Consider the following 22,404-nt stretch of genomic DNA (forward strand, 5'->3'; position numbering starts at 1 on the left):
CCTGGCCTTGAAGAAACAAACCTGGGAGGGTGGCTCTCAGAGAAGCAATAACACCTCCTAGGCCTTTGCTTTTCTTAGTCCACCTCTCTCTGTCCAAGTGGAGACTTGTTAGGAGGTTCTTGTTGCTGCCTGCCCCGGGGTGTGGGTAGTGCATATCCAGGACTAGTCACCTTCCCTTGTTTTATGATGTTTTATGATGAAATTCCCGGTAGAACATGGCTGACGGAGCAGTCACTCAGAGCTGAGAGAGCTTTACACAGTCGGCCACATTGCCTGCAGCACCTGATCGCTTAGCGATGCAGCTGTGGCATCCCTGTCCCCAGGAGTTACTTGGAGCCACCTGTGGGGTACACATCTTGTAAACAGCCCTTGCTGTAACGTAGCTGGACAGTGCTAGACAAAGCCTAGACCTGCCAGGCCTCCTCGTGATAACCGGCCCAGTTTGCATTTGAACCACTCCTAATTCCTACCATAGAAGGAGAAGCTCAATGTCTTCATTGTCAGTCAGAGAAAAAGGAATTTATGAAGTTGAATAGAAATAGATGCTCCTTTGGCAATGTCCCTTAGGAAGAGCCTCAAGAAGGCTGGAGTGACTGTATTTAGTGGAGTTGCCACTCATGTTTCCCAGGAGTCAGCTATTACTGTCCTTGACCCCAGAAGGTCCTTGGCATTTGTTTTTCAGTTTTTCTCTCTCTGCTCTGGTGCTCTGGCTCTGACTTTGTCTGTCTCTCCTTGTCCCTTTCTTTCTCTGAAGCTCTCTGTTGCTCTCTGCCTCTGATTTTTCATAGATATTAGTGGTGCAATGTGTGCAGCAAGTAATAAATGCAGAAAATAATGATTCAAAACCTAAATTGATTCACTTCTGAACACAGACCAACTAGGAGAAGAAACTGAGCATGTCCTAGAATAAGTGAGTGACACTAAACCCCTTTGTGGGAGACACCTGAGTCTCCCATGATTCAGAACTGCTATTCTTTCTTGAAAATGAGTCTCAGGTCCAAGTTTCACAGCAGAACCAGTCTGCCTGCTATTAAGTGGCCACAGGAGGACTGCTTCCACCTTTCAAACTGATGGCCTTAATGTGGTGGTCGTGGATCTGTCTCTGATCATGCACAAAAAAAAGCCACCAAAGCCCAGGAAATAAATGTCTCAATTTTATACTGTGGCAGAAGACAGCTACTGGCTTACAGCATACAGCAGACTTGCTCGGACTTGTGCCCTGCTGCTCAGCAGGGTATATGTTCTTTGCTTTATCACAAGGGTTGGGGGAAAAAGACTTGGAAGGCAGGAGTTCAGAAGCCAGCCAGTTTGTGTAGCAGAATGATCTTCATTCTTTGGAAAGTCACTGATGTTAGAGCTCTCAGCTGCCAGTACTCACAGATATTGCTTGGCTTTATTTACCACCTTCTGTGTCGTGAAGGGGGTTTAGGTGAGCTAGGGATAGCAGAGTTCCCTGCTACCGGAATCTGACTCAAGCTTCTTATTCACCAACAGGTCTATGATATTGCATTTAGTCGGGCTGGGGGTGGCAGGGACATGTTTGCTTCTGTGGGCGCTGATGGCTCGGTGAGGATGTTTGACCTCCGCCATCTAGAACACAGCACCATCATTTACGAAGACCCACAGCATCATCCACTACTTCGGCTCTGCTGGAACAAGCAGGACCCGAACTACCTGGCCACCATGGCCATGGATGGAATGGAGGTGAGTACCCTGCTTCAGGCTGACGTAGGCCTGGCCACCAAACTGTGGGTCTTTTTAGTGTATCTGGAAGAGTGGTTCTCAGCTGGTGGCAGTTTTCTCTCCAGTGGATTTTTTGGAAGCGTCTGGAGACATTTTGGGTTGTCCCAGCTTGGGGGCAGGGTGTGGGGGGTGCTACCGGTATCTAGTAGGCAGATGCCAGGGCTACTGCTAAACATCCTGCAGTGCACACAGCAGCCCCCAGTAAAGAGTTATCAGACCCCAAATGTCAATAGCGGCAAGATTGAGAAAGCTTGATCTAGAATAAGGACTGTGTGTTAAGAACTTTTAATATTTGGAGCACAGGAGTTGGAGCCAAGAAAAGCAATGTCTAAAAAGTAAACCAAATTATATGTGCTTATGGTGCTAAGTAGAGAAACAGGCAGTTTTCCCCTTCTCTAGTCTGGACAGATTTGTCCAGCTCTAGCAAACACACATGGAAATGGCAACTCTCTGTACCCTGTTACTTGATAAAAGCTGTGATGTGTGGGTGGAGATGATACAGTGATGAACTTTTGGTGAAGCTAGTACCTCAGACTTCTTACATTTCACATTCTGCGTTGGGGGTTATGGGGAGAGGGCTCTCACTCGGTCAGCTGAGCATACACAGAATTCTTAGCACATGCATCTAATAGAACTTGGTGGATTATCCAAATTCATGTTACCTCTCCTGCTTCTCGCCTTCAGTCCTCAGGCCCTGTGTTGTTTGAGATATAGACTATAAACTACCTGGGTCGTCGTCTTTTTCCTCAACCTTCTAGCTTCTTTTGGGACCAAGGTCCTCTGTCTCTAATGGTCTTTTCTTTAAATCCACAAATGAACAAGTTATGCTTTAGAGGGTTTTTTGTTGTTGTTGTTGTTTTGTTTTTCTTCTTGTGTAGTGTCTTGTTTTCCTGTTACACCCTGAAGTTCCTCGGCCTTTTACTTGTTATTTCTACAGGTAGTGATTCTGGATGTCCGAGTTCCCTGCACACCTGTCGCCAGGTTAAACAACCACCGAGCATGTGTCAATGGCATTGCTTGGGCCCCACATTCATCCTGCCACATCTGCACTGCAGGTAATCATGGTGGTGGGGGATGGGGAGGGAGAGGTCAGGAGATCTTCTTCCTGTCTCCTTAGAATTGTAATCCTTACTATTTTCTAAGGATGGTTTAGAGCTTTAACAAAGGAACTCAATTGGAAGCTTCCCTTCATTTGTAAAATTGAAGCATTCCAGATTTCCAGATGACCTTGTACCTCCATGATAGCAGAGCTTCTTCTGTATACTGTTCACATCATGTATCAGCTGTAGGCTGTGCCTCACACCGATACTCCCTGGGGACACACAACGAACTTGCAGTGGGCTCTGGATGTGTTGAAGGCACAGCATGGCCTGATCAGTAGTATGTGACTTGCAGTCGCCATCTCACCATTTGCCAGACCAAAAACTGTACCCCTTAAATATATACAGGGTGTCAATATGCTTTTATTCTGGAAATCATATAAGTCTGTTATTAAAAATTAAAGTAATACAAGTCTGTTATTAAAAATTAAAGTAATACCGAGGTATATAAAATAGGAAGGTGAAAGTTATCTTTTCTCCTTCCTGCCCTATTTCCACCTCAGTCCCATTCTCCACAGATGTGACCTCTAACAACAGTGTGTCTCCTTTGAGACCTTTTTATGTGGGTACATGCATACACATATCCCCCAGTATGAATGTCGGTCCTTCATTTTACACAGATAGGATTCCACTCACCCCATCGTGTTCTGCTCCTTATCTTTTCCAGTGTCTTGGGTTTCCTTCTAACATACTTTGTACTCTTCTTGCTAATCAGTAGCATCCTTATTTCCTTGTTCATTATGGAGCCAAAGGAACAATGTCGTTTGGTGGTTTTCTGCTATTTTAGTATTGATTTGAAAGGCATGAAACTTTTCCTGTTTTTGGCCCTTTGTTCATGCCTGTATGTCATTAAAGAGCAGTCAGGGGCCTATCGCCTTGCTGTGCACCTCAGGCTGTGGTCTGACTCCTTCATTATTGCCTTCTTTTCTCCCCAGGGGTGTGGATAGGGCAGGGTGGGACAAGGAGAAAAGAAAGATGTTGTCCATTGTTTGTGGAGAACAGTACCAGTGCCCCCAGTAGAAACCCATCTTCTGCTACTGGAAGCTCCTTTGCCTGGCTCACTGCTACGTATGTTACAACTGTTTTGAGTCCTTTCAGGTGAAAGAGCTATGGCTGAAGAATGTGCTTGGTTGAGAGAGGCACCGAGGAAAAAGAAACTTAGCTTTAGATGTCCTGAGTGTTGCAAACAAGTCCCCAGGGCTCCTGACGGAGGTTGTCCCTGGGAAGGGCATCTTGCACCTTGCCCAGGTTATACGGCTTTTGTAGGAGGCTAGTGTTGCCCACATGAGCCTGGCCTGTTAAGGGGCTTAGTTTATTCAGATCTACTGTGTATCAGAGACAGGTTTTCACAACAAGATGGGTTGGTGGGATCAAGGGATACCATGGTATTGAAGGTCATTCCCTCTTTATTTTTCTTCCCTGAAATTAAGAACTTATTAATTTGATTATAAAAGTATATCTCCACATTACAGGTCACTTATCAAGTAGAAAAAAGTAAACCTAATTCATTTCTTTGCCACCCTCATAATACCACTGTTCTCATTTTGATATATTTTCTTCATGTGCTTATTTAGTTTTTTAAGGTTATTTTCTTCTTTCTGGTATTTCCCAGGGTACTTTTCTAGAGAAAATTGTTTTTAATAACACGTGTCCACTCAGCACTTTATCTCATCTGTATAACACCTCATCGAACTATGAAAGTCCATAAAATGGGGTAAAATACCATTAAGTTGAATCATCAGAGAGGGATCTTTAATCACTGAGTACTTTAAGTGGCTGAAAATGATGTGTTTGGGAACCATTTTTATCCAGTCACCCTTTCTTGATGCTGCCCCAGGTGAAAGTTGCCCTTTTAAGTCCCATCCCACCATCTCAGCTTTCCTGCAGTGAATGGGGCCCTGGGACACATCAGAGGCCTTGCTCTGAATCCTGGCTCTGCCATTCCCTGGCTGCATAGCTCTGTGGTTTGGGGCAAGTGCCTTAACATTTCTGACTCTCAGTTTCTTCATCTATAAAATGGGGGCTTAAAATAAAACCTTCCTCGCTGGGGTCTTGGTGAGCAAATGCTTTGTAAACTGTGATACCTCCACTCACCCCAGAGGCAGGGATCATTATCCTCCTGACCTGTGACCTTGCTTGCTGCCTTTCTCTGTCACTAGCGGATGATCACCAGGCTCTCATCTGGGACATCCAGCAAATGCCCCGGGCCATCGAGGACCCTATCCTGGCCTACACAGCTGAAGGAGAGATCAACAACGTGCAGTGGGCATCGACTCAGCCCGACTGGATTGCCATCTGCTACAACAACTGCCTGGAGATACTCAGAGTGTAGCACTGGCGGCGCCTTGCCCACGTGGCAGGGGCTTATGTGTTTCCTGCCTCTGCCGCATCCCCAAAGTAAGAAGCAACATGTTTCTGGTGGCCAGTATGTCTTTCATTGCTTTGCACCACTGTTACCAGAAACTGCTCTAGGAGTTCCTGGCCAGTCATCCCATCGCTCTCTGTGCCAGACTCAGTGCTGTTGGCGCCTCCTCAGCCCAGGGCTGAGTTTTAAGATTTTCTCTCCTTTCCTCTTCTCCTTTGGTTTCTCCATTAAAATTTTCTGTATATTTGTTTGTCAGCCGTTGTGTTAATAAGCATTACAGGCACTGGCTGTGTTTGTATTCATCTGCCCCAGATGTCTCTTCTCTGTCTGCTGCCCAAGGCAGCAATCTGTGTCCATGTCATGTTAGCACTTAAGTGGGAACAAGTACCAATTTGGAGTTCTTTCCTCTTACTATCAATGTCTTTAACAAATTTCAACTTTGTATATTTTTTACCTATCAGGCTAATTTTTTTATGAAAAGAATTTTACTCTTCCTGGTTTCTGCCTTTGTTTCCTAATCCACCCGCTTAGTACTTCCTCTCTCCCCTCAGTGCCTGGCTCTGGCACTGGGCCCTTGGCCCCATGAGCAGTTTGCCTTCTTGAATCACTGCCTGAGTGCAACGTACCTGACCAGGAGTCCCAAACCGCCCCGGTGCTCTGAAGTCAGCCAGCTCTCTCACCTTTTCTCAGCCTGTGTCTTCGCAAGGGCATCCTGGGCTCCAGCACAGACATGGGAAGCCTTCTGTTACTTCCTGAAGTACCTCTGCCCAACCCCAGTGGGACTTACTGGGAATGTGTTAGAGCTGAGAGAGACGGCGTGCCTGACTTGAAGGGAATGGTTTCAGGAAAGCTGAACTTAGAGCGCATTTCCAGTATACGGATTCCTAGCCTGTTCTTCTCTCCAGATGTAAGCCCCAGGCCATTTTCTTTCGTGGCTTGAATGATAGGCAAGCACAATCTGTAAAGTGAACTTTAGTATCTCTGTTTGGTTAGTTTGCTGTGACTGGTGGCTGTCCACCCTTGGAGCGCTGTGGGGGGAGAGAGTCCTGCTTGAGAGGCACGTCGTCAGTGCATCTGATCCTGAACAAGGTCTCCCACATTCTCCCATCGAGTGTGGGAGACTGTCAGCCCCTGGAAGGAGTGGACTAATAGGCTGTGATGATGCCCGGCCCTCAGGTGAATAGATAGCAACAGGGCCTGCCAGTTTGTGCACACCCGTCACCTCCCCACCCCATTCAGGTTCTGAGCAGTATTGGACTTGCTGGCTGCAGCGTCTGTTTCCGTTATGTGGATGAGTTCCATGGAGGGGGCTTATGTGTGATTCCAGTGGGGGGTGAGTCTTTCGGCAGGCAGAGTTCGGGACATGCTCAGAGCCCGGAGGAACTTCGGTATGTCATGCTCTGCCACAGGTTTTTGAGCCCATCTCAGTTGTGCATCTATTGAGTAGGAGAGTAGCAGACTTCAAGGCTGGTAGTTTTGTCTGCTTGGGCTCTCACCTGCTCTTGAGAGACAAAACAGTTTTGTTCTCCTGGGTCCTTAAACTCTTTTGGTCGAATCTTCTTTTCCAGAGCAGATGTATTTGTATCTCTAAAGTCACAGCTCTTTGCTTTACAGGGGCTCGTTCAAAAAAGGGGCCTCTCTTCTTAGTGTATTTCCCCTTCTACTTTTTTACTTTCTTAGGCTGGATTTGGGGCCTCTTAGTTTGCCACCCATTTGAGGTTGGCTTTTCTGCATTTGCTACGAGATTTGCTGTGTCATTTGGCAGTGTGAAGTGAGTGATTCTTAGTCAGAACCCTCCTCTCCTTGCAGTTGTATTTGCTGGTTCTAAGATCCTTCTCTCAAGGGTAGCAAGTCTGAGTTGATGATTGCTTGCTTTAGGAGACCATCAGGTCCTTCCCATGGAAAAGGGTCTGGAATGCAGGTCAGAGGTGATAGGAGGGGCTGGGCCGGCTGGGGCACTGAGTTCTAAGTTAAGATTCCTGATCTGCACTTAAATGTGGCCCGAATGGTGAGATTTGTCAACCAGAATTCAAAAACAAGGGAAAAATATTCGTCAATAGTAATTAGAATATGCTTTCATAATGTTGCTATTTACTCTGGAACCCAGCAACTTCTGGTGCTGGTTTTTCCTTGCCCCGTGGACTCCCAGCCCTCTCACCCCTCCCTAGGCCCTGCAGTGTGGTCCTCCTCCTGACATCCCACCTGGAGGCCAGGTGGGGCTCTCCAGTCTCCCTGAGCAAACACACACACAGTCACAGTTGCTGAGATGCTGGTATTTTGAAGTCCCAGGCCTCTTGCTCTCTGTTTTTACCAGATGGCCCATGGCTGAGGGGGGACTTCCGTAGTCTCAAGATTTAGAAAGTATCTTAGCCAGGCATGCTCCAGGAAGTGGAGATCTGTTGTAGTCTCAAAAGCAAGTGTCTGTTTAATTTGTTTGGATTTTCAAATTGACACCCAGAGAGAATGGGTGGGACGCTCTGCATCTGTTGTCCTCAAGTGTGAGAGGAGCAGCGGCCAGCACTTCCCCGGGAAGGCCAGGCGGCAGCATGTCTGGGCTCTGGCGCTCCTGGCGGTGGCCCTTCGATGTGCTTCTGCGCCCTGGGCCGAGGCTGCCTCTGTTGTCCTTCTCTAAGGGGAGGGAGAGGTGCTGAATAAATTCGGCCTCAGGTACCACGTCAGAGAGTTGGGTACAAGTCCTTCAAGGGCTTGAATATTTACACCCAGAAGAGTTGGAACTCTCTCCTTCCAGGGAGAGAATGAGGCAGCAAGTTGAGGACTTGAAGAGGGAAGATACTTGATAACTGGGTGAGAATTTCTTATCAGAACCAGAATCAGTTCTCAAAGAACTGGTTAAGATTTGGGAAGAAACAGAAAAAATTGAGACTCCTAAAAGGTTTTGATGATAGTTTCAGCGGAGATTTAGGATTTGGGAGAAAATCAACGGTGTTTCTTTAGTGTATCTTTAGATATAAGAAGAAAATATTAGAGGGTAGAAAAGGTCTAAGATGGCTACGGAATGAGACTGTGCCCTCAGCCTGTATCAGCCTTCCTGGCCATTCATCAGATGTGAACTGGGTAACTGGGGACAGGATGACAGCTCAGGACAGAGGACCCTTTTCCTGCAGTAGTGCACATCCACAGGTGATGTTTGGTGGCTGAAATCTGCAGGTGTCGGGAGTCCCATGACCATTCCAAACCATGGCTTGTTCTGGTGGTAGGTTTGTACAGAGCAGAGGAAGCAGAGGTTGTAACCAGTCATGCCCACTTTTCTCTCTCTCCTTTTTCTTTTCTCTTCCTCCTGCTTTGCCACCATGGAACTTTCTCCCTGCTGCAGCCTGGGCCTCGAATTCTGAGGCTGTAAGGACAGTGGGAGCTGCAGGGTTTACCACACATGGAAGGGCCAGCCCCGTACAGTCCCGCCACCTTCCCCAGTTTGAGAATATGGCAGCTCCTTTGCCTGCCTGGCTTGGAGTAAGGGAGACCTTTCAAGTAGACGCCTCTCTCAAAGCGGACACTTCCCTTTACTCTCTGCACTCCGGGATGAGGAAGGAGGGTCATTCGTGGCACTTAGGTTGTGATTTCCCAGGGAGGAGAGCTGAGCAGTCACTGTGAACCCTGGACAAGGCTCTCTGTACCGGCTGGGCCAGCTGCCCAGAGTGTCTCATGTTGCAAAGCCTTGCCCACCTCTCCCACCTGCACCCTCTCTCCCACCATTGTTATTGCCACTGGCACTCAAAGTCAAAGGTGTGGCTACACAGTATGGGCCCAATCCTCTCAGGCTACTTTGTGGATATTTTTTGTTTTTTAAGTATGGAAACATGCAGGTGCCTTCCCAAAGAGGCTTGGGCTGGTGTGTCAAACCAGAAACACATAAGCTAGTGAAAGTATGAACTCAAGAAGAAAGATGTTGGCAGTCTGTATAACAGCTGGAAAACTCACAAGGACTCACCTTTAGGACAACCCAGTGAATATGGACTTGTGGTGTCTGCTATTTAAGAGAAATATTCTCACCTGGGGTTGGCTGTGGTAATACAGTGTGTGACAAAACTTGTTGACCTAAAGCTTAGACTTGCTTGAGTTGAGTATGAATCACTTGCTTTGGTTCCTGTGTATTTTATGTCCCTGTCATTAACTTTTCCTCCCCTCCTCCCCTGAGTGTGAACTTGTAGCATGATTGTACAAACCTCTTTGTAGAAAATGGAGATTTCTTGTTCTCTGAAATGTTAAGCTCTAGCCAATCAATTTCTGTCCCCTTTAGCCTAGTATGTCTGAACTTAATTTCTTGTTACATATTTAAACTTTTCCTCTATACTATAGGTTTTGTGACATCCCCTGGTCAGGTGGAGAGGAAGCGGTCCCCTTGCAGAACTGTACTATCACCATTTTCTTTTTAAAATATTATTATCACAGGATTGATTGTACACAGGGCTTGTAATAAAATGTTAACACTGTGCTGTGAAACCACAATGGTAAATCTCCATTGAAGGCTACTTCAGAGGCACCTGAAAGTGGAGTGTTACATCTATGACTTTATTTCTTGCTTCCTGAGTATATTAAACCTAATTTTCACCCTTTCATTCTGTTTCAGCCTCCTGTATAAGAAGTACCGTATTTTCTGCCCATCATACTTTGTAATAAAACTTGAACATGTATAGATTGAATTTCTTCTTGTGATGAATTCAGTTCTTCCCATTCTCCCACTGTGGTCATGTTCCAGAGACACCGGCTGGGGGATTAGAGTCCAGCCCAACCCATCACACTATCTGTCAGCCTGGCTCCTCCCCTTTAACCAAACACAGCATCTACTCTATGCCAGGGGCCATGGCCCTGAAATTGCTTGCAGTCTCCCAGAGGAGACATCCACATAAACAATTACTGGCAGTGTTGTGAAATAATGGGTATGTTTAGGCTTAAAGGTTGCCTCCTGAGGAGGAGGTGATCACCTGTGTTTGGTTAGGTACCAGAGGAGGTCAGGGAAGACTTTACAAGACGAGGGATGTTTGAACTGGGTTTTGAAGGCTGAAGAGGAGTTCTCCAGGAAGAGGGAAAGACGTTTAAGGCAGAGAAAATATCCACATACAACTCTATAGAGGCAAGAAATAATATGGCCATATTCAGAGAAATAGAAGTTGATATGGGGTTTTGTATGGGTAATGGCAGGAAATTAGGCTAGAGAGATAAGCAGGAGCCAGATCAGGCAGAATCTTTTGTGCTTTGCAGAAAGTTTAGACCTTAACTCCCGTTTGGGACTTTGGAAATTTTACATAAAAGGAAGTCATGCTCAGAAATGCATTTAGGAGGCGATGAAAAAAATGCGAGTAGGAGGTGAAACGGAGTCAGTTTACCTATTATAATAAGATGAGAAAAAGTTAAAGCCTGAACTAAAGCAGGAACAGCAGGAAGGAGAGGACAGGGCATAACTAAAGAGATTTACAAGACTGGGTAATAAGGATTCAGTAAACTACTGGCTTTGAAAGATGACAAATGCTAACTCCCAGGCTCTGGGGGTTTGGACACCAAGTTTTGTTGGCTAACTAGGGTTTCCGTGACCCTGTGGAAATGCCTACATCCCAATTTGGTAGGAGGGAGGGTGCCTATCCCCACTGCTATTAAATGCTCCAAGTCCTGGATGAACACTCCTTCCGTTTGTTTTTATTTTCATTCTGTTCTCATGTTTAACCGTTTCGTGGGAAAAGAAGAAGGGCAAATTGTGATTGATTCCATGAGCCAGTATTTGGCCAGTAACTGCCATTGTGTTGGAAGCATTGAACTGGGGATGGCAGTGAGCCTGGGAAAGAAGTGTGTACTCTAAGAGGTTTTTTTTTTTTAAATCTTTTTTTTAATGTTTACTTATTATTGAGGCAGAGAGAGACAGAGCATGAGCTGGGGAGGGGCAGAGAAAGAGGGAGACACAGAATCTGAAGCAGGCTCCAGGCTCTGGGCTGTCAGCACAGAGCCTGATGCGGGCCTCAAACCCACAGACCACAAGATCATGACCTGAGCCGAAGTCGGACGCTTAACCAACTGAGCCGCCCAGGCGCCCCTAAGAGTTAAGACTCTGTGGCAAAATGAGCACCTCTGGCTCTGTTAGAACTGTGCTGTATGGTGTGATGTGTATTTTATGGGAAATAGGAGATTTCTGCTCTTTGGTTTTTAAGGGGATCATTGGGAGAGTCAGTACTGGTATTATTCACCTTGATAGGCTGGGCTAAGCTGCAGTAACAAACCCCCAAGTCTCAAAGACTGAACACAACAAAGTTTTACTTTTTGCTTGCATGAAGTTCTTTGGAGGTTGGTCAGCTAGATGATCCAGAATATGTGGCCTCCAAGGTTGCTTGGGAGGAAGAGATCTGTTTTTCAGGACAGGGTCTGGAAGTGGCTTAACTCACTTCTGCCCAGCTCTGCCAGATGTAGTCACATGATTCCAAGGGAGGTCAAGAAGGTTCATCTCCTTGTGTGCCTCGGGAGAGGAAATAGAAGTGGCAGATAAATATTATATCTCTGCCATACCATTAAATTAGCAACCAAGGCTCATTGTTAATGATTTCAGTGATCCTGAAAACCAGGCTCTAGAGATGGTTCAGTCATCTGTGAATTTATCTTGAGAACAGTTAGGTATTAGCTCAGACTGAGAAAGTAAAACTCTGCCCTGCTGTTCATCACAGATAAAGAGACACAGCTAAAACCAGCTGCAAAGTTAACAAGAAACAATATTTCTCCCAAGCACATTTATATCATAACAGTTCCCTTCTCTGACTACTTACTTACCTTTTTTTTTTTAATTCACTGAAAAACTTTGTTCTCTAAAATCATAGACTGTCAGAAAGTTTCTGTTTGAAATGATATCCGTGAGAATGAAGACCTACAGTCTTGCTTGGAGAATCCAAATCACTCTGACAGAGAAGCAGCCTTGATTTCCAATCCAGGTATAGAACTTCAGAGCAGGGGGTTTTGAATACAGCATTCCCCACTTAACTTTGTAGTTTCCACAGAAACTGAACTCCGTCTGCTTTGCAGTCCAGAGCTGATGTTGACCCACTTTTCATACAGCTCTGTGTTCCTTTGAGCCTATCAAACTCTATTTCATTGAAATTTCACCTAACCTCCACCTTTCCCTATAATTCTATTATAATTATCTTTTCCTTTGTTTGGTGAGACGCCCCATCATTCCTCTGGTGTGCAGTTTTCCTTGTTACAGTGAGTCCATAGCCTGACTTTGTTGAACTACCAGATTTGCCCTGGTAGACTTAGGATGATTGGACAAGGGCAATCTCAAACTTTACTTTGGCCTTAATGTTTATTTGCAGTTATTAAATACCCTTAATTTTTTTTTTTGCTATCCAAAGTAACATTTATATTAAACTATGTTTTTAAATTATAAAAAGTAATACTATATATGAATTGCTAGTAAGCGCATGAAAAGATGTTTGACATCATTAGTCATTAGGGAAGTACAAATCAAAACCATGATGAGAAACCACTTCACACCCACTAGGATGGCAACAGCTATAGTCAAAAAGAGATCATAAGTTTTGGCAAGGATGTGGAGAAAAGTGGAAACTTCATACATTGCTGGTGGGAATGTAAAACAATGCAACTGTTTTTGGAAAACGGTGTGGTAGTTCCTCTAACAGTAAACAGAGCTACTATACAACCCACCAGTTCCACTCTTTGTTATATACCCCAGAGAAACAAAAACACATCTATACAAAAACTTGAACATGAATGTTCACGACAATATTATTCATAATAGTCAAAAGGTGGAAACAACCCAAATGTCCATCAACTGATGAATGGGTAAATAAAATTGGTATATCCATACAATGGAATATTATTTGGCAGTTAAAAGGGATGAAATGCTAATACATGCTACATGGATGAACCCTAAAAACATTATGCTAAGTGAAAGAAGGCAGTCACAAAGGACCACATAGTGTATGATTCTATTCAATGAGATGTCCAGAATAGGCAAACCCATAGAGGCAGAAGTAAATTGGTGGTTTCCCAGCACTGAGGGAATTGGGGGGAAATGGGGAATGACTAATGGGTACAGGGTTTCTTTTTGGGGTGACTAAAATGTAAAATTGTGATGGCAACACAAATCTGTGAATACCTATACTAAAAACCATTATACACTTTAAATTGGTGACTTGTGTGACATATGAATTATGTCCATAAAGCTGTTATTAAGAACAAAACAAACCAAAACACCCCCAAGAACTGTGCCAGACACAGGTATACCAATCTGCTCTCAAAGAATTTAATACTGTGGCAGAGCCATAAACATGTTTATATTAAAAAGTTAAGTGCTAAGGTACAGATGTGTATGAAGAGTTATGTGAGCACAAAGTAGGGCATCTGAACCCTACGGGAGAATCTGGAGATGTTTTCCTTTGGTGGAAAATGATGCCTGAGCTGAATCTTGAAGGAAAAAACAAAAGTTAGCCAGGTGAAGTGAAGCGGAACAAAGATCAGCAGAGACAGGTTGGTGCTGCACACAGGAACCGGGAGAAGCACTAGGAGTAATCTGATGTTTCTAATATGGCAAAGTACGAGGAGAGTGCCGAGCCCATCACAAAGTAGCCTGGATGATAAACAACAATAGTAATAAATTCCTAAGTGAACTATTAGTTACAGCTTAAAATAAATAAATAAATAAAGCCGCCCCTCTTCGCTCCAGCTCTGCACAGGTCCGAGAAACCAGCGAGTACCGCGAGGCGGAACGGATTTTGCGGGCGATGGGGGCGCGTTTCTGGAACGGACCGGGGAAGGGAAGTGTGCTACGTTATCCAGGGCGCTCACTCCTGGCTTCCGCGGGGATGGTATTGGGTGCTTGGCGTCCCTCCTTCCCCGGCATGGCCTGAGCACTTGGGTCTCCGGTGTGGAGCGGAGGTGGCCGCAGGCTCGGGACCTGCGTATTTCTCTGGAGGACACCACGGCCTGACCTTGGCCACTGCTCTTTGGCTACTCTTGCTGACCTTGGCCCAGGGTCGGAGCCGATGGCGTCTTGGGCCGCTGTCAGCCTAAGCAGAGTCCCTGCCAGGTGCTTGTGGGCGCGAGGCCCGGATGTCCAGGCGGCTCTTCTGTCCACCCTCGCGGCCTCCCAGCCTGAGCCCGCGGGCTGTAACCCCGCTCCAGGAAGGACGCTACACCTCAGCGCGGCGGTCCCCGCCGGGCACAACAAGTGGTCCAAAGTCCGGCATATCAAGGGTCCCAAGGACGCCGAAAGGAGTCGCATCTTCTCCAAGCTCTGTTTGAGCATCCGCCTGGCGGTTAAAGGTAAGAAGCTGACGGTCACCCGCTGCTGTCCTCTCTGCGCATTAGGATGTTGCTCTTAGGATGATAATGGTAAAAGTGACTTCATTCTAGTGTGTAGCTGGGTACTTATTAGAAACAGACCCTAGGAGTAAGGTCACATGTGTGTCTGTCACAAGAGACAAATCAAGCCCTCTAGTCCCCTCCAGTAGCACATAGATTGTGTGGCAGGGGCATTGAGTAAAGCTGTTTCTTGCTCAGGCTCGGTTTGCTTTGTTAGGGTAAGCTAAGACACATTTTCTTGGAAGGTAAGTTTGCAACCATGCCTTTTTCAATTGTGTAGCCACCGTAAAAAGGCTTTTTGTTTGTTTGTTTTTGTATTTAGTGTCAGATAACCTGTAGGAGTGGAGAACAAGTCCTGTAAAAATCATGGCCTTTAGAGTCCAGAAGACTTGGTTTCTGTCACTTACTAACTGTATGACTTTGAGCAAATGGCTTAACTTTGCTGAGTTTCAGTTTTCTAACGTGAAATAAGGATAGTGCCCACCTTGAGGTCGTTTCTGGCACATAATGGGGCACTCAGTAAATATGAATTTATCCCTGGAACTCAATGCCTGATACTTCTCTTTGCTTCCTTTTCTTCTAGAATCTTGATAGCTGAGTTAGATAACAGTATTAAATGTTTGTTATGTTCACTCATATGATTATATTCTGTCATATGAGTGTTTCAGTAATTACACACAAAATAGTAGAATCAGTGCAAGGGGTATTAAATAAGTCCAGGAAATGTTGGTGCCGTTTTCAATTCTTACCTCTTCATCTGATGCAAAGTGGTGTTCGCTAAAACCTAGCAGAAAGATACTCATCCTTAAATAGTAAATTAGAAACTTCTTTTCTAAAATACGTCTCCATATTCCATTCAAACACTGAATTGTTCTAAATTAACTGAGAGCTAAGTGGTAACTTGCTGCTCTTTTGGCTGGAAGTGGGTAGAGTGGTAGAAATCCCTTTCTCCCTGGTTATAATGCAGTGTTTTCACTCACTCTTTTCTCTCTATCTCAGAAGGAGGCCCCAACCCTGAGCTGAACAGCAGTCTGGCCAACATCTTAGAGGTGTGTCGCAGCAAGCACATGCCCAAGTCAACGATTGAGGCATCGCTGAAAATGGGGGTGTGTCCTCACTTTGACATTTTCTTATTGATCACAGACTCTCCAGGGCCCATGTCTGGAAGGCCACCAAACACCCCTTAAATTATCAGAGAGAAGGGTAGCATTGTGGTTGATACCCTTCATACAGAGCCTTCTAGCGGCTCTGTGTCCTTGGACAATGGTTGTGGGAGCATAATCAGGAATAGGATGAATAGACAATGTACAGAAGCATATGGCCTAGGGGCCTAGGACTGTTTAGCCGAATTGTGAGGAGATGAGGTAGAAAGAAGGGGCACAGTGTGGGGAATGTTAGATTGAGAAAAGGTTTGTTTTTCAGATATTTATGCCCTAAAGGAGATGAGCCAGTAGAAAGAGAGATGGGGCAATAGTGATGGTGGGAGGGGCAGGGATGTAGAGCTCGGTTATAGGAATTGTCTTTGAGCCCAGGTGAGAGGACACCTCTTCCTCTGGGACAAGTAGGAAGGATTTGAGGAAGTAATAATCATCTTAAGAGCCAATAATGATTGAGCATTTACTCTAGACCACTTTGATAAGAACTTTGTATGCATTATCTCTTGAATCCTCAAAACAACCTTAAGTGGAACCTGGGAAACAGAAAGATTAGGTGACCAAGTCACACAGAAAATGACAGACTTGAAACTGACAGACTCTAGAGCCCGTTCTCTAGCCATTTATACACAGTGCCTTCATGTGGGCTGTGGTTCAGGTAAGGTGGAAGTAGAGCATTTCCCTCCACCTGGTGGTCTTTTATTTCCTTTGTGAAAGAAGAAGGAAGAAATTGTCATTTGGGAGTTCCTGGAAAGGCAGCAGGGCAGGGTGCTTGGAGAGAGTCGTGAAAGTTGAATGCACAGGCAAGGGGTAAGTGGAGGTGGCATGGGAGGTCCCGATGAGATTGATCATTAGACTTTTGATGAATTGTTTGATTGTTGTGACCCTGTTAGTTTAGTGGTTCTTATGATAGGGCCCAGGTGTGCTATTTCCTGAAGCAGTACTCAGCACCCCAGGGAGACTTCACAGGTGGGTTTCATGCAGGGTGGGCATAGGGGGATGAGTCTTGGTGGGAGTGTGGGGGGGGATGTGTGTGTTAGATGCGGGATTCAGCTGGGACAGGAAGGAAATGAAACTGGGAGGTGGCTGACTGTTCAGGGACCAGAGAAACAGACACCCTTCCCAGTAACGGGTCATACTTGCAGTTACCACAAAAGTTGGTTCCAAGGGCCACCTTTCAGAGGTAGGGGACAACAATAAAGACTTGAGAGCGTAAGCTCTACTCGAGAGAACCCCTCCGATGGGGTTGGTATCTGTGCTCTGGGCTGGGATGCAGGAGGGGATTGGGAAACAGGAAGATGTGTTCATGTTGTTTATTGCAGAAAACCAAGGATGTTTATTTGCTGTATGAGGGCCGAGGCCCTGGTGGCTCTTCGCTGCTCATTGAGGCGATATCCAGCAGTGGCTCCAAGTGCCATTCAGACATCAGACATATCCTGAACAAGAACGGGTGGGTATATGTCTGGGGAAAGTGGAAGGCTATGAAGCCTTGAAGTTCCAGTTCTTTGCAAGGAAAGTACTGTTGTTTCTGGCGGCGTTTCAAGTTTTAAGGACACTTCATCCTTAGCAGAATCCAAATGGAATCATTTCTTCTCCCTTGATTCATTCTCTACTAGGCAGGATCCAAAAGACTCGTTCATTAGCTGTAGAAGGGGCTCTTTGTCCTATTTTTCCCATATGTAGTCATATAATGTCCAGGTCTTAAAATATACCACTGAGACTGGAATCTTAAATGACGAGCAAAGTCTTTGCATCCACTAAACTCCAGTCAGGGCAGAAAGTAGGAAACGGGGATATGTTTGGATTATTCCCTTGCCAGGTCATCTCTGCATCTTCTCCTTCAGAAGTTCTTATGTTTATACTCCGAAGGTTGCATGGGAAATAGAGTATCAGAATGCAGTGCTATCTGGAAGCTGAATCTAAAGGCATTCAGTCTGGCGCGTTTCCTTTCCTTTTAGAGGAATGATGGCTGATGGAGCTCGCCACTCCTTTGACAAAAAGGGGGTGATCGTGGTTGGAGTGGAGGACAGAGAAAAGAAAGCTGTGAACCTAGAGCGTGCCCTGGAGATGGCAATTGAAGCAGGAGCTGAAGATGTCAAGGAAACTGAAGACGAAGAGGAAAATAACATTTTTAAAGTGAGTATGAAGACTTAGTGTGTGGTGGACTTCTGAGAGGGTCCTAAGAGATGCAGTTTAGGCATGCCCCTCTCTGTTTCTTCTTTCTTGTGCCCTGGGGTACAAGTGACATAAAGAGTTCACACACTGCACAAGCATTTATTAAGTGAATATAGGAAAGTGTTTACTGAAGACTATGAGAAGGAGTCAGAACTCTGAAAACTATATCTCTGCTAGTAAAGAACTTAAATCTGGTGATTCATTATAGTAGTTCCATTCAGGTTTTGCAGAGTTCTGACTGGTTTTATCCTGTTACCTCCGACTCCTCACCTGACTTTCCTTTGTCCCTAGTTTATTTGTGATGCCTCTTCACTGCATCAAGTGAGGAAGAAGCTGGACTCGCTGGGCTTGTGTTCTGTGTCCTGTTCGCTAGAATTCATCCCCAACACAAAGGTGCAGCTCGCTGACCCCGACCTGGAGCAGGCTGCCCTTCTCATCCAGGCTCTTGGCAACCACGAGGATGTGATCCAGGTCTATGACAACATTGAGTAACCAGGCTGTGTGTGCCCCCGGGGTCCTTCCTAGGCGACTGGCAGCCATTCTGGAGCACGGGCTTCCACAGCGTACTCTGAAACTGAAGCAGATTGGAGGCCTAGCAGCTTAGGAGGCACAAAACCAAGAGCTGCAGCCCTTTGTGGCCAAGGGAATCGCTGCATCTCCGTGGGGTCTCTGCCAATTCTGCTGGTGTCACATAGTCCTGGACGCAGGCTGGAGCCAGCCAGCTCTTCAGACTCTGATCTCAGGAAATTGGCCCTTGTGGGAAGGACAGGTGCCCTGAGGGCCCATGTACTAGAAACTACTTTTTTTTTTTTTTTTAAAGAGATAAGGGAGGGGCGCCTGGGTGGCTTAGTTGGTTAAGCGTCAGACTTTCGCTTAGGTCAGACTTTCGCTTAGGTCATGATCTCGCGGTTCGTGGGTTCGAGCCCCGCGTCGGGCTCTGTGCTGACTGCCAGCTCAGAGCCTGGAGCCTGTTTCGGAGTCTGTGTCTCCCTCTCTTTCTGACCCTCCCCTGCTCACGCTGTCTCTCTCTCTCTCCTAGCAATAAATTAAAAAAATATTAAAAAAAAATTAAAAAAAAAAAAGAGATAAGGGAAAATGCCTCAGGAAGGTAGAGGGGCAGAGGGAGAAACAGAGAATCTCAAGCAGGCTCCATATTCAGCATGGAGCCTGATGCAGAGCTCAATCCCACAACCCTGGGTCTATGACCTGAGCTGAAATCAAGAGCCAGATGTTCAATCAACTGAGCCACCCATGTGCCCCAGAAACTACTCTTCAGTAACAACTGCTGTTGTGTGGGTCTTCTGTTTTCCTGGGTTTTTGTCCAGCTGTTGGACAAAACCCTCTTGACTTCCTTTGACCTCTATAGGTTTAGTTTCACTACTCCAGGACTTTTTTTTTTTTTTAACCAGAGAAATATAGCTCTCTCCAGGCACTACTTTGTGCTCTAATGCTAGTTTAATGGCCTAACTTATGCTCATTGATCATGCAAATAGTATTTCTCAAACACCTATGTACCAGGAACTGTACTTACCAGGAGCACAAGCTGTTCATTTGGTGCCCTGAGTTAGATCCTGCTCTAAAGCATAGGACCTGAGAGGTCAGACACAGGACTGCTGTCTGCTGGAGCTGTCCTAGGGCAGTATGAGCCACTGTGCATGCAGCCTTGTTCTCTTTGGGTGGCCTCTGTCCCCTGCTTCTTCCAGAGAGCTTAAGGTTCTAACCTACTAGGAAACATAACTGCCAATGATAAGGGACTCCTAGGCCCTGCTTTGCTCAGCCCCCCATGTGTCCTGAAATCGGTCAGAATGGACCTGTCAGCAGATTGGATGCTGTCAGGAAAGACTATGCCATGGCTTGTTTTGAAAGTTGCTCGCACCCGCCCTGGCTCCTTTTCATCCTTGCCTCTAAGTGGTGGGGCACTGGGAACTGGAGAGGACATGAGAATAGAAAGAAGGGTGAAGGACCAAGTCAGAGCCTGCCAGCCGGGAAATGAGACCCTTGGTACCTTTTGCTCTTCAGAGTCACTTTTGGGTTCAGAGAGACCAGGAATGCCAATCACCTGTGCTGGAGCCCATCAAGCACGTCAGGCCTGGAGTAGCTTTTTGATCCCTGTTATTCATCTATTCATAAGTTTTTTAAGCGAGTTCTGAGCTCAGAGTAATTTTCCTGAAAGAGCCTCAGGCAAATGAGGAAAAGAAGAAAAACCCAAATTGGCCATGAATAACTTCCCCCTTCTAGGAAAAGATTCCATCATGACTTCAGTTGGAGAGCAAAGTCTGGGGGTGGGGTGGGGGGGGCAATAAAATAATCCATGAAAATGCCAAAGCATATGGTCTTATACCTCATTTCGTAATCATGATACTACTTGGGATTCTTTTGTTTTTATAGGAGATCCAAATAGCTGATGAGCACATCATTAAAATAGTGCAATTTGAAGTTGAAGTGCTGCTTTGTAATTTATAAGATACTTCCATGTTATTTATTTTTCACAATAAACCTTTAAAATAATCAGGCCAAGTATGCACAAGTGGTCTCACACCAAGCAGGTGAGAATAGATCTGGATACTACATCTTCTGTTGATAAACCTCGGTTTATAAAATAGCTCTGTTTTGTAAATGTTGAATATAATTATAATGTAATTTGGAAGAATGTGGTAATTTCTGATATGAGAAATCTGCACCAGGAAAGCCTTCTCTGGATGGGAACGTGGCTACTCATGTGAACTACTTCTAATTTAATAGGTAGGATTTGTTAATAAAGATTTTTGCGTAACCAATTTTCTCCCAGCAAGGCATACTAGATGGCTCTGCACTGACCCCTGGTGGCGCTCCCACAGCCTTTCCTGTGGTCAATCTGGAAGAGGCAGAAATGAAACCTTATTTGGACCGGTTCTGCCTCTAAGTCAGCTAGAGCCCCTTAGCTACTTAGGTTAAGTAGTTAAATAACTATTTAGCTGAATACTTAAGCAGAGAAGATGAGTTATTCTGCCAGTAAAAATTATTTTTCAGAGAATATTTTATGTCCGAGAAAATGTTTACAAAATAAAGCGGAAAACAAAGATATAAAAAGCTGTATAGTCTGTTCCAAATTTTAAAATATAGTCATTTCTATATATGAACTTAAAAAAAAAGAAGGAAATGTATCAAAATCTCAAAACTGGTTATCTCTGGGTGGTGATGTTATCACTGAGTTTTATTTTCTATTATCATATATTTTACCAGGGGAAACATTTTTTTCAAGAGAAAACTCATCACATTATTGTCCAAATAGGGAGACTGCATGTGAGAGGCAAGGAGTCAGGCATACCTTAAAGTCAAAAGAATGAGGTCTGTCCTGGCTTGCCTTTGCCTTATCTTTAGTCATTGTCTTAGCAACACAAAATCATTCAATGCCTTGCATCTGGCTTAGGCTCACTTTCAAGTGACCTTTCAGTGGGATGGAAGTATTGGTGACAGGTTCTGTCCATAGCCTTGTCTCTTAAGTGTTCGTGTGGTACGTAGCCGCCATCGCTGTGCCAGAGGCCCCCGCTGAATCAAATGGGAACCATGAAGGCTCTGCCTCCAGCCAACAATAGAAATTCAACTATGAGTTACTGAGTTACTTTTTTTCTTTTTTTTCTTTTTCTTTTTTTTACTCTCTGAAACTTACAGCACAACAGTCAGTATAAATGCACACTGGAAAAAACCCCAACTTGTAGACTTTTACAAGTTCCCTGGACTCCTCTGGAGACATCCTGAAGAGGAAATAAATGAGCCAGTAGATCTGGCAAAAGAGCATTATGATAGATACTATGTTACTCATGACTGAAATCACTTTCTCTCCTGGTGCAATCCCCAGATACTGAACAGGATAGTAGTTTTTACTTTTTCCTCTTTTTATCTTTCTTTTGACTAGGCCGAAAAGATAACATTGGTGTCTTAAATGAGTAAGTGAACCTCAAATGGGGGACTTCCCTACCCCTTCCTTGTAAGATACGACCACCATTAACAATCTACTCTGTATTCTACTCATTGGAACCGATCTGCTGGGGAACAAATTTTAACTCTTCCTGTTGTCAGCAACCTTGAACAAGAACTTAACCTCTTTGCACCTGTTTCTTCATGTGTAAAATGTGGATAATAGTATCTATCTCTTAGGGCTGTTTTGAGAAGTAAGTTATGTTAAGCACTTAAGACAGTGCCTGGCAATAGTAAGTGCTCAATAAACGTTGGCCTCCTCCCCCACACTAAGTATGAATGAACATTTTTTTAAAACTGAAATGTGATCACCCTCTAAATTTCAGTCCTTAAACTGTTTTTTTTTATTTTTCCACTTCACAATATATCCTGGATGTTGCAATCAACATTAGTTTTGCTCATTTGCAAAGTGTTCCTTTGGACAAATTTATAGAAATTGAATTTCAAAATGTAAAAGCAGTTTTTCTCTAGAAGTTAATGTCAATAATAAATATCATGATTGTAAAAATCTTCTATAAGGTATACATCAGTCCTTAACAACGCCGATAAACTGTTTGAACTGGTGACCTGAATATATTCTACTTTACCTACG

General features: G+C 44.9%; 2 protein-coding genes across 3 annotated transcripts in view; both read left to right on the forward strand.

Moving 5' to 3' along the window:
• Nucleotides 1–9,869, forward strand: part of DCAF7 (DDB1 and CUL4 associated factor 7) — a 31,633-nt gene extending 21,764 nt beyond the window's left edge. Inside the window, exons 5-8 of one of the 2 annotated variants that reach the window (XR_013339126.1) lie at nucleotides 1,495–1,704; nucleotides 2,681–2,798; nucleotides 5,003–5,240; nucleotides 9,797–9,869. Coding sequence is in view for 1 of the 2 variants with exons in the window: in XM_077780299.1 (XP_077636425.1) it covers nucleotides 1,495–1,704; nucleotides 2,681–2,798; nucleotides 5,003–5,175 (501 nt within the window). In the remaining variant the exon portion in view is untranslated. Of the gene's footprint in view, nucleotides 1–1,494; nucleotides 1,705–2,680; nucleotides 2,799–5,002 lie in introns of both variants that reach the window. The other variant, XM_077780299.1, reaches the window with a different exon arrangement.
• A 4,157-nt stretch (nucleotides 9,870–14,026) lies between these two features.
• TACO1 (translational activator of cytochrome c oxidase I) lies at nucleotides 14,027–20,100 on the forward strand. The gene is made up of 5 exons (XM_077780386.1): nucleotides 14,027–14,487; nucleotides 15,526–15,632; nucleotides 17,003–17,130; nucleotides 17,639–17,816; nucleotides 18,147–20,100. Exons 1-5 carry the CDS (start codon nucleotides 14,208–14,210, stop codon nucleotides 18,345–18,347), a joined length of 894 nt encoding a protein of 297 aa, XP_077636512.1. The 5' UTR covers nucleotides 14,027–14,207; the 3' UTR covers nucleotides 18,348–20,100.
• The last annotated feature ends 2,304 nt before the right edge of the window (nucleotides 20,101–22,404 follow it).

This window comes from Crocuta crocuta, unplaced genomic scaffold (genome assembly GCF_008692635.1).
Source record: "Crocuta crocuta isolate KB4526 unplaced genomic scaffold, BGI_CrCroc_1.0 scaffold288, whole genome shotgun sequence".
NCBI lineage: Eukaryota > Metazoa > Chordata > Mammalia > Carnivora > Hyaenidae > Crocuta > Crocuta crocuta.